The 12,211-nt window shown below is 46.7% G+C and overlaps 1 protein-coding gene across 4 annotated transcripts in view; it reads right to left on the bottom strand.

Annotated features, from left to right (window-relative positions):
• Window positions 1-812: 812 nt before the first annotated feature.
• DPP8 (dipeptidyl peptidase 8) overlaps window positions 813-12,211 on the bottom strand; it is a 29,859-nt gene continuing 18,460 nt past the window's right edge. For 2 of the 4 annotated variants that reach the window (XM_068958665.1, XM_068958666.1), the window contains exons 15-20: window positions 11,414-11,559; window positions 10,347-10,493; window positions 9,392-9,544; window positions 6,873-7,015; window positions 6,039-6,150; window positions 813-5,438 (exon numbers count right to left, since the gene is read on the bottom strand). In XM_068958665.1, the coding sequence (XP_068814766.1) occupies window positions 5,316-5,438; window positions 6,039-6,150; window positions 6,873-7,015; window positions 9,392-9,544; window positions 10,347-10,493; window positions 11,414-11,559 (824 nt within the window). In that variant the 3' untranslated portion in view covers window positions 813-5,315. Of the gene's footprint in view, window positions 5,439-6,038; window positions 6,151-6,872; window positions 7,016-9,391; window positions 9,545-10,346; window positions 10,494-11,413; window positions 11,560-12,211 lie in introns of those variants that run through there. The other 2 variants (XR_011143759.1, XM_068958667.1) reach the window with 2 other exon arrangements.

The raw sequence follows: 12,211 nt of genomic DNA, 5'->3' as shown, positions 1-12,211 counted from the left end.
GACCTTCTTGCCCGCTGTCCGGAGAAACACCGACATACCCAGCGCAAAGGCGCCCGCCCGCAGGTCCCACCGCCAGCGTGACCACCTTGTCCCCACTCGCGTTGCGCGAGGCCCTCGAAGGCTTCGGGGAAGCCCTGCCCCGTTATGGTAGGGACTACAGAAACCCGAGAGACGCAGTGCAACGTATCGTCGCTCTGCCAACAGCTCATCTTCTGGAAGCCACCAAAACCCGTGGCTGCTCCCACACAGGTGAAACACCAGGACCAAGCGAGCGAGGACACGAACGGCCCTGCTCCCAGGCCCAGCGCGCGAGGGGACCGCGGGAAGGGGCAGCTCCGCTCTCGGCAGAGCCGCGGCAGAAGGGGAAGCCACCGCAGCGAGCCGGGGGACGCTCCAGCCACGGCAGGGCCGGGGCAGGCGGGCCCCGCGCTCGGCGCTGGCCTCCTGCCTCCGCGGCCCACCGCGCCTCCCTCCGCCCCGCACTGGGCCCAGCGTTGGCCAGCGAAGCTGCCGAGGCGCCGAACCCGGTGCGACAGCTCCAGCTGGTGGTTACCGAGGACCGGCAGCAGCAGCGCGCCCGAGAAATCATTGAGGAGGGGGAGCGCAGTTATTCCAAGCAAACGCCTGATCTTCCTGTTTGTATCAATCTACCTAATCACAGGGGACAGGAAAAAACCACAAATGCTTTTCCTAAAGCCCCAGCAAGCGCAGAACATGCACGCGCACTTCCCGTCACTGCTGCTCTCCACGGAGGAACGAGAGAACAGAGATCTGATTACTCACAAACGCCACTTAATCAAGAGGAGAGGCAGTTGAAAATAGGAAAAACTAACATTTAATTCAATTTATTTAGCAGCATCTTTATTGCAACAAGAGGTTTTGTAATAAAACGCCGCAAAACTAATGTCTCCACTTTACATGATTAAAAGCCACAGAGCTAGAAAGGTGGAGGAAGGAGGGAGACCAATAAACCTACCCGAGTGAGACATGCAATTTTGTTAACGCAAACAGCAGGCACTTCATGTTCTAAAATTAAACACCTGAACTTCCACTGTGCAGAACATCCAAGTCAAAACCACAGGAGGATGTTTCTTCCCCTTCGCAAAGGCTGGCGCGAAGAAGCGCGAGGGGCACGTGACGAGTCTCTACGGGGCTCTGCCACTCCGGTCAACAGGCAAGTCAAGGCAGTGTCCCAATTCGGCTGATTATTTTATTTACTTATATCTATTATTGCCTCGGCAAAGTTGAGCGTCATGCCAGCAGCAAGACAGGCTGCCTCGCACACGGACACCCACCTCCGAAACGCAACCCTCGTTTCACGGGCACGGAGCAAGCGCTGGGACCTCGCGCGCTCGGCCGTTTTTGAATTCTCTGCGATTGGCCACGTACTTTTTGAAGAATAGCGCTTCGGGGTAAAGCATTGCTACCCCGTCCTGCTCAGAAAGTATTTCTGTAACCTAGTCCCAAACGTCCCTAGTAAGTAGGGAATGCATTTTCCATTTTAATATAATGAAGTTAATTGATTTTCTTGGTGCTTTACATTAATTATTTCATTAACAAACATTTGCAGTTAACCGAGTTTATAAAAATTAAGCAGTTCTAGGTAGTTACGGATTATACCTTCGTCAGAACGAGAGGAGGTTATCGGAAACAAAGGCGTGGGGAGGGGGGCTGCAACTCCAGCGCGAAGGGTGAGACCCAACCGCTTTGAGCACTGCGCACTCGAAGGAAACACTGGAAGCTGCCTTAAAAGGGGGGGGCCAAAGAACATGCTCCCACCAGAAGCGGTGAGAACAAATCCCAACCACTGCAAATAAAAGAAAGAACTGCTGGCATCACCACTCAACAACTTCAGTACTACATCCCTCCAAACCCCACATTTCATACATATTTTAAACACACAAAATTAAAACACCCATCTCAAAGACACCTGCGCAACCGGGAAGAAACTCCTATTGCCCCTGCAACGAGGGCTCAATCCTGCCACTAGCCCAGTCAGGGTGGCACTGCTGCCGGGCTGCACCCCCGCGCCGGTGGGCTCGGGAACACCCCGGGCAGTGGCCAGCCAGCACCTCATCCCGCCCAAGTCAGAAGATCCCTGAGAGGGATGTAGCGAGGGCTGTTTGGGGAGCACCAGGCACGGCTCCTCCTCGGAATAGCCTCCTTGCACGTGTTCTGCCCACGACCTCACTAGGTCTCCTTAAAATTCACATTAATGAAGACATTTTTTAACATGCAGAAAGTGACAGAGAATAATTCCGAAGGTTGGACACCTCTTATTGAGTGATAGGACCATCTCCTGGACCACAAGGTATTATTACCTTGTTCTGGAGCAGGCAGCTCCAGCAGTCCAGAGCAGGGCAAAGCCGCTGCTCTCTGGCCCAGTATAGGACCGAGCCTTTACTGTACAAGGTGCAGGACTTGCCTCTCTGTCCCCAAAACCAACACTGCCCGAGGAGTCCTCAGCACCAGCAACGTCCTGTCTCAGTGATCTCAACTGCTACAGGCTTTACCCTTCCCTTGTCACTGGGAAATTAGCCTTCGACTACGTAGGGCTGGGTCGGACCTCGCACAAGATATCTTCCACACCCTTCGCCGAGAAGCAGGCGTCCGTTGCAAGAACGGCAAAACAGCGATGATAAATCCTCCCAGCATTGCCGCAGGATAAGAGCGTGCATGGGGTCTTAAAGTGCTCAACTGCAGTACAAAGAAAAAAACTTTTAAAGGAAAAAAATAAATACATAATTTATGTTGCAAAATAGAGTACTCGCAGTACTTTGTACTTTAATAGCTTTTTGATATATATTTAAAACAAAGAAAAGATGCATTATTAAAAAGTTATATGTCAGCACTTACATCACACCCTGCGCTAAATCAGAATCTAGACTGGATGACTTGCATAACATTTAGTTCTTCAGTTGCCAAAAAAAGCACTGTTTGGTGAAGGCCGTTTCTGTTGTTTCTTAAACAGAAGGATCAGTTTTGTTTTAAAAACCATATACATTTACATTCAAGGGTAATCACCTCTAGAAAAAGAACAAAAACACCCCAAAAGCAAGTTAATTTAATATCAAACAAAATATAAACAACCTTGGAAAAGGTGATACTACCCATGTGTAATTTTATACATATATGTATATATGGACAGATATAGATATATGTATATATAATACAGCATAAACAAATAGGGAACAAAACGGAATTCCATAGTAACAGCTTACATTTGTCTGTACTCACTGCCACGCTGTTGTTTCGAATGCAGCCGCAGACTATTTGTCTCTCCGTAATAACTATAGCACACTCCGTAGGGATGCTGAATTCACTTCAGTCACAATTAACTCCTTAGTGAAGAGAAGACATTACAGGAGCCTGGGCTCCTTCCCTGCCATGCCCTTTCCAAAATCAAAACTGTAAACTTGTTATTAACCTGCTCATGGTATTTTAACCATCACTGATCCACTTAAAAATCACTGTGCTCTTAAAACCTGAAAACAGCCCAAACCATACACCCTCACGTCGGGGCAATTTGCACTTACTGGACACCAGTTTGCTTTGGCTGTCTTTTGCATAGCCCCAAGAACGGATTCTGTTCTCTCACACATCGATTTTACAGCTGTGTAACTGCACCAGCTCCAATAGCTTTAGTGCACATGCCCAGCAGCGTAACTGAAAAATGATGCGGTTTGATACAATACAACCAGATTGTGTTAAATCCCAGACTTCCAGGGTCAAGCTGAACAATACAAAAGCGAGGAAAGTACAAGGCTACAACATGTGGAGTACTAAGAGCGTAAACACTGAGAGTGATTCCAGATTTCAAAAAGATGAAAAGAAAATCGTGCTCTGCTTCTCTCTAGCACCAAAACGGAAAGAAAAGGAAGTTCTCAGGTTTCTAAGAAAACCATTAAAACCTTTAGGAGTCTCAGAGGCAAGGCCCAAGGGAGAATTTCCTGGGTTAAAGAGAATCTTTTTGCTATGGATTTCTATCTTAAATGATTTGTTGCAAGTTAAAAGTGACTTCACACATTTATGACGCTTTTTAGCCAAGCCCGCTGCTCAGATAAAACTTCACTAGCAAAAGACAACTGTGATTGCATGTCCTTTAGGCTTAGCAGGGTTACCTCAAGCTGTACAGAAGGGGTTTCTCAAATACAGCATCATAATCATGCTACACAAAAGTGCTAGAAATGACCCAGGAACAGAGAGGTCTACAGACAGAGCAGAGTATGAGCCGGCAAAACAGTTCCTAGAACAAAGCAGGAAATTTAATGAAATAGTTCAAGTCGCCTCACATGTAGTGTTGATAAGGTCTCTCTTCACCAAATCCTCAGCAGACCTTCGAATTAGAATATTTAATTTTACAACTGTAATAGGATGCACATACTTATATCATGCTGACATGACAGTAAGAAAACAGTATTGCAAAAACAGCGCCAGGATGAACACAAGGGAAAAATCTCTGTGAGGAACAGGCTGCACTTTTAAGCTCGCTTTAAAATTTACAAAGTTTCAACTCTTTGACTTAATTACCTTGCTTCTCAGAGTAAAAGACTGTTCTGCTCACATCACTGTAAAATAGCTTTTCACTTCCCCAGGTGAAATCAAGTACAGTCGGGATAGGATATCAAGCTAATGAAGGAAAAAAAAAGTAGTATGATTTATCCTGGGGAGAGAAGAAATCATTGAAAATAACCTGGCATCAACTGAATTGAATTCAAAATTTAAGTTCTTTAGGAGGCAGCTTAAAAGTGTTTCTTCTTAAAAACAATTAAGATCTAGACAGTGTCTAACTTGTGACCAGCTTCTAAGGAGCCAAACACATCCCTTTAAAGAAGCATAAAAGCTATATGATAGCATTTAAAATGTAATATAAGTTGCAACCATTCAGGTAAACTCCTGTTATGTAGTGAGTAAATCATCAGTAGTATTATGTAGTAAGATACCAGGAACCCACTGTAAAAATACATCATTTAGGTCGCAATGCTTTTAAAAAGTGAAGATCTGGTGCTGTGCAAGTGTGTTATTTTAAGTTTCAGCTCCCCCCCAAGAGAACACCCATGGTACTGCATTATGCCACAGACATCTGATTTTATTTACATTTTAAGTTTTAAAGTTTTTAGGTCACTGTACTTTAGTTTCCTGTATGGCACCAAATTTACTTTAAAAAAAGTGTGTGTGTGTGTGTGTGTGTGTGTGTGTGTGTGTGTGTACATGTGGCAGGCACCAAAATGCAATGTTCTGTCCTATTTTCTCTTGTTTCTTATTTCTCCTCGTTTGGTTAAGCAGCCAGTGTGGCGGAGTCCTGCAGAGGTCAGTTACATCGCCTTCAGGGCGGCAATGTGAGAGCCCAGATTCTCTTGCAGGTAATACAGTAGATGGAGTTCATAGTGCTCTCCTGACTCAGGTACCCTTATACTGTGTCTCTCCTGAGGGTAGATCTAAAATATAAAATAAAGTCATGAATATCCACAAAAGTTGCAAGTAGCAACATTTAAACTAATCCCCTGAGCCACGTTCAAAATGTTCACGTAATCTCTGGCTTTAACTCCGTCTGCACTTGAGCTAATAAACCCTCTAGTCCATTGCCTGAACCCAGAGACAACCCGCTGCACCTCTATTCCAGCTAGGACTGAGAGGGAGGGAATCATCCTGGCTGAAGAGAGGCAGGTCCAGTCCAGGGCCGTCAAGTAAATCAGCTAGCTCCCAGGTCTGCGGCACGGTGCAGGATACCTCGGCTGCATCCGCACAGAGCCAGCAGGGTTTGATTAAACGCATAATCCTGCTCCACGCAGCACGAACACGGCTGTACTGCCTCCAAACTGCAGCTGGCCTTGGGAGCAGCCTTAACTGCTCTAAACTGCTCATCTGGCTAATAATTTTTTTGGTCTACTCACATCTTTTATACACATATATATAAAAATACTGCACTTTAATCAAAGCAGTCCAAGCTCCCCAACACAGCCATGTTACAAGCTCCAATTTTGGACTCCCCACTCAAAGAAAGATGCATCACTTCTACACCCAAATTCTGGCCTTACCTGCAAGTCATATGGTTTCCCAGCTCTCACTAAAAAGCTGAGCAAAATACTAGTGTGTGCAAAGTGAACATTCTCATCCAAGAACCCATGCAGCAGCAGCAAACGGTTTGGTCTGAGAAAAGCAAGAGACAAACGTTTCTATACAGTGTCCCAGAACTTGGACTGTGCCAGCCACTTCACAATCCACAAACATCTCTTCAAATAACCTCAACATTTAAAATATTTGCATTTAAAAGAATGACTATTGTAAATTGTTCTGGATGGGCCTGCCATCAGCTTCCAAATCCCTCTTTTTCTTCTCTACAATTCTTCCTGCATATGCAGCTCACGGTCAGGCATTTCACCTGTAAATCTCCTTTTTTCTCAGAAGCATTTCCTACTTTGGACAATACAATGGTTTAATGTTTGCCTAGAATCACTGCTGGTTTCCAGCTCTTTGGCAAGAGAGCTCAGGCTCTCAGCCTGCACTGCAGACAACACTGCTGATACAGTCTTAGAGCATGCAAAAAGCATCCTGACCAACTATTTTTGTCAAGCTTAATGCTGCTCTAAGGGCCTAATTACATAATTGCAGATATGTTTGTAATTTCTTTAGGCATAACAGATAGTGTTTAATTACAGCCAGTATAAAAGGGATTACTTGGAATAGCCTGCAATTATGCAAATGTTCATTCAAGTCTATTAAGGGTTTGTTGTTTTTTTTTTTTTTTTTTAAATACTACCATTCACGGTTCCAGGATTTAATTGCCAGGAATAGGGAGATAAAAATGTGTCTGTGGGGCTTGAACCTTCCTGAAAGGGAAAGCAGGAGGGAAGAGACAGAACCAAACTCACTCAGAAGGAAACTTGTCAGCTTGCATGGCCACCGATCCTAGGTAATACCCCTGCTCGTTGTGATCCGGGTGACCCATGTAACGCTCCGTGTAACCAGTGTCATAGAAAATCCACAGTGTGACTGGTGCTCCAGCAATGGCAACCTGCAAGTTCAACAGGGCTCTCAGCACGGGGAGCGGACACGACAACACCTAACCCCGCTGATCTGGGGACGTCCCTCCCTCCCGCGCCTCTGCCTCAGCGCGACAATAATTCCCCGATGCATGCTAATAAGTGCACCTTACAATCCACACAGTCTGCAGTGGAGAAAAGAAAAACAAAAAGCAATCCTTGCCCTCTCGCAGACAGTTCAGGCATCAGAGCTCAGCTATGATAAACGTGCGCTGAAAACTTCTACCATCGGTGGACCTACAAAGATATGGCCCCAGTCTGTCTGCGAGTACCATTCTGGTAAAGCTCCGTCAGCTCTGAGAGGGGTGAAGTTAGCATGTACAGATGCAAAACTGATCCATCTGCGGTCCTCAAATCGGAATCGGTGCTTTTAAGCAAACAAAACAACTGCCCTAGTAGCATCGTAGTAGAATGGACACAATCTCAGCAAAGCCCTCCCTGTAGAAACAGGCCTTGTTTGGGAAATCCGGGCCTTTATAATCTAACAACTACCTCTGGACAAATCAGAAGTGACACTAAACATATCGCATGCAAGGCCTGCTGGAGGGAAGTGGATTTTGTTCAAAATGCTCAGTGCTTTGCCTTCTGGGTTGCAAAACCTTTGTTTATCCGAATGCCTGACAGTGACTGGAATCAAAAGCTCCCCAGGACTCAGCAATTCCCCTTGCACAGCCACCACCACCTTGCAAAGAAGCTTGCAAAAGAAGAACAGAGAAGGAAGGGAAAAAAAAGAAAAAAGAAAAGACTCCCCAAGCCAGGTATTTTAAAAGTGAAAAATATAATAATCCTTAAAGACTTGAAAAAAGCAATGATTAAACCTCCCAGGAATACTCAGCTTGGACTTAGACAAAGGAAGAGGAGCCACAAAGAAAAATAACACATCCCAAGGGCAACATTTAGCTCTTATTTCTCCACCCAGACCTCCGAGACTTGCCTGACAGCTGTCTGATCATTTTCTATAGTGCTCTAAAGTTATATAATCACAGGGACCTCTCTTCAGCACCTTTCCCATCCCCAGGTTACCCTCCTGGCTGTGCCACGACACACTGCTATTCCGCACAGCGAATTTGATCTGAGAACAGATCAGTCTGCAGAGAAACCATCCTCCCAGGGCAGGAGAGCAGGAAGGACAGTAGGAGTAAGAGGAGGAGGTGTTGTTTTTCAGCAGGATCAGTTCCCTTAGTTCACAGCACAAAGAGCTTGGCTAGCACAAAGCAGGCAACAGCTGAGACTGCATGATCCATCTTCAGTGTACAAGACCTCAGCTTGGTATAGCTATACCAGCACAGTTAAGTGCAAGCTCAACAGTCAAGCAGTTTAAAGCTGTTTTACACACTTCCAGAGAAGGAATATCCTCCTGTGTTCACCTGAATGGGGTGATGATGAACAGCTGTTCCTCCTCACCCCAGCTCCCAAGAACAGACTCTCACATGTTCCAGTAAAATCAGCCTGTCTGCACACTCACTCACTCCTTTTGCATGCAATATCCCCTGGATGCAAGCGTGTCCTGTGCAAAAGCACCCTGCTCGAGTTAATGCAGGAAGTCTCATGGACAACACAGCACCTTCACATCAGGTCAGGCTTACATCCTGCTCGTTTGGAGCTTGGGGAAACAAGCTCAGGGATGGTGCAACCATACCATGCTCTTTGGGATGGTTACACTCAAATAAGAACAACGCATACTCCTGAGGAGGACGACTATGAATTTGCGAGGAGAGGTGGGGAAAAGCAGCACTTAATTGCACAAATGCAATTTCCTGAGTTAAAGTATCTCTATTAGCATTATTTGGGCTGTACTGGTATCGCTGTCTCTATTTGAAAAGCTAAATCACATAGCTGTACAAGTACATGCTCAGTGTGACAATTCTCAGAGCCCAACACTGAAAATAGGTTTATGGAGGAAGAACTTCTTTTCCCTGTGCTGCAGGCAGAAACACACAAGTGGAGAGAACTGAGGAGACAGTCCAAGGTCACGCATCATCTTACAGCTGCTTGTGATACACATTCAAGATTGGTTTCAAAAGACACTGCGGCTTGTTAGCAAGCAATAGCTTTAGAAAAAAAGTGAACAGATTTTCAGATCTGTTGCCTGTCAAGAATCAAAAAGACTACCAAAACCTGCAAGCCTAATTATAAATACTGTGCACAAAACATATACTGAAAAAGGAACTTTCCCCTGAACTCACCCAACCAGAAGGGTCTTGAAGGAAACAGCCAAAGCACTGCATCCTTACTTGTCTAGAGCAAGCTTAAAAGTCTTTGTGCTGTTAACATCCATGGGAGGTTACGTGATTAAAGGGAAAACTCTGTCTGCACCACCACAAGAAGTGCTCAGTGCATGAACATACCCTGAAGATATCTGACCTCTGCATTAAAGCCATAAGAGAGAGATAGCCTCCATAGGACCAGCCATGGATGCCAACTCGGTCCAAATCAATGAAGTCATACTGGGATGCTAGATACTGCAGCCCTTCCACTTGGTCATCAATTTCTATTTGCCCCTAAGAAGGGAGAGAAAAAGATATTTTTTGTTAGTTTTGGACAAAAGTTAAGTACACAGGATTTCACAAGGTAACCAGCTCGACGCCTTGGTTACTTCTATTTGTGCAGCACCCAACCACACAGCAGCGCTCCACTGTGCTAGGCATATTACAGAAAGATAACCCCTTTCTGTCATTAGACACGGTAAATACATCCTAACCCACCTCTCTCAACTATCTTTCCCTTCATTTGTCTCCTTGCTTAGGGAAGGATAAGAATTTCTCAGCCCAAGGCAATTTCCTGTACAAGAGCAAAGCCGACTTCTAGCTCTGGGCGCCAGAATGCCATTCCCAACAGGCAGAGGGCTACACCGCAAAGCCAGTGGAGCCTGGCACAGGCCTGTCCGGTCAGTAAGCAAGGCCAAACACATCCACCCTCTCCAACCTGACACAGGAACTACCCTAAGTAGCAAACCATGCTGCTGGTGCAATTCTCCTGCTTCATGTGAGCAGTAAAGCATCTCCGGTAAGAGTCAGAGAACCCCTTATGAACCACCTTGTCTTATGTCTGGCAAGCTGGAGGTGGTTTGCAACCTTAAGTGCTGACATTACATCCTTCCCACATTAAGCGTCTTTCCTCCCTCAAAACAACACTGTTCAACTAGATGCACTTCACCTCCCAAACCTTGCCAGTGTCACACATCTGGCAGGCATCTGTGCCAAATCACTGGCAAATCCGTGTTTTAGCTTAGATTGTGCAACAAGGCTGGGACTCGCTCCTCTCTCTGGCTGAAAACTGTACACCAGGCTCAGAGCTGCTTACCATTTTGTATTTAAAGGCTCCTTCAAACTTGAGCCCTCGGTGGCAGGACCCCCTATTGTCAATGACAACAACAACGTAGCCCAAAGAGGCCAGGGTGTTCAAACGGAAATATTTGACTCCTTTAAACCGATTGTTCACCAGCTGTACCTGGAATAGAAGAGGAGCAATGACACAACCCTGCGTGCAATGGAATCCAGAGGTCACCTGGCAATCCAATTTAAGATTTTATTTATATTTACTTTCCTTTAAATGTTTTATATATTTGTACGATGTAAAGTCTTCAGATCTCTCCTCCCTGCTATGGGATTCCTTCTCTCTGCTTGTGGTCTGCTATGAAAACAGCTACTTTCCCTCCCACTAACAAACCATTTTGTGTCATGGATATGAACAGCTGAACCAAGCTCTCCTCTGCAGGACGTGCCACTGGCACCATTCCCCTGGGGCATCAAGCAAGACGGGCTGCTGACTGCCCATCCCAACCTGGGGCCTGCAGCTCTGCTGTCCACCGTCTCTGTTCTTCCTCAGGAGAAAACCTGGCTCTGCACTGAGTCTTACTCCAGCTGCCTTGGACCACAGCAGAGTGCAGAACGTTTGGGGGAACCAAAACAGGGCTCAGGGACTCACCCTCTCCTATCCACCAGGAGGAGGAAGAGGACAAGCGGGGAGCAAGCTCTCCTAAATACATACTGGTGATGGTGGAGGCTAACAGAGAGCTCCCCTCAGGTACTCACCGGGGGAGTAGAAGAAAAGAACAGGAGCTGCTACGGATGAGAGGGAGATGGAACAGGGAACTGAAACTATTCCCACTCCTCTTCTTCCCAGTCCCAACTCCCCTGCTCCAAACTTATTCTCTGAATGAATTCTCTCTCTCATGCGTGGCAGTGCCCTGATCTATGCCCTGGAAATCACCATCACTTACAGTACCTTCAGCCAAGCAGCTTATCGCTGAACAGGCAAAATGCCACGCACCTTCCCCAGCCCGGCCCAGGAGCTGCACATACAGGAGAGCTGAGAGCGAAGCAAACAAAACCAGCCTCTCCTGCCACTCAAAAGCATGCTGCACTCACCTGAGGCCCTCCATAGATGAAAAGCACAGTGGGGTACTTCTTTCTGGGCTGCAGATTGTGAGGCTTGTATATCATCCCATAGAGCGTAAACCCCGAAGAGCTCTCAAAGGAGAACACCTCTGGGGGGACGTAATCAGGAAGGGGGCCTGCCGCAGAAGGAAACAAAGAGCCCAGTTTAACAGGGAACGGGAGGGTAAGGCAGCTCTGCTCATTCCCGCCCCGTCACTGCCCTCAATGCATCCCCAGTAACGCAGCTCCTCCATGCTTTCTGGGGATGTGGCTAGGACCAGGCCGAGACTGAGAATGCCTTGGTCCTAGGGGAATTCTCACAGCCCTGTCCCTTCCTGTCCTCACCCCGTTCTACTCTGAACGGCAGTGACTGCTCCTCCTCTGATACAGCCCTTACATGTGCTCCATCCTTCCCCAAGCCCATCCAGGACTCGCTGCCTGAATTCAAGGAAAGGATAGGAGGTGGAACACGGGAAGGAGGGATAAAAGGGGACAGAAACACAATAGAAAAAGAGCTGTCTCTCAAAGGCAGGGGCAGGCAGCAGCACACAGCTGTTTAAGTGTATGCCCCTTCCCACAGGCCGAGAAGCACTCGGTAACAGGCAACCAGCACAGAGTAAGTGAGCTCACTTACTCCTCACCAACTGATGCTAAAACTGGTCCTCTACAGATCCAGTGAAGGACATTCAGGCAAACCTCTCTTGTCCCTGTGCAGCAATGGAATGGGACGGTACATCACTTCACTGTGTTGCAGACAAAGAGGTGGTTCTAAAGCACTCTCAGAGCCTG

Source organism: Struthio camelus, chromosome 12, assembly GCF_040807025.1.
Source record: "Struthio camelus isolate bStrCam1 chromosome 12, bStrCam1.hap1, whole genome shotgun sequence".
Classification (NCBI taxonomy): Eukaryota; Metazoa; Chordata; class Aves; order Struthioniformes; family Struthionidae; genus Struthio; species Struthio camelus.
Note: the sequence above shows the minus strand (reverse complement) of the source record. Positions and strands in the feature narration are given on the sequence as shown.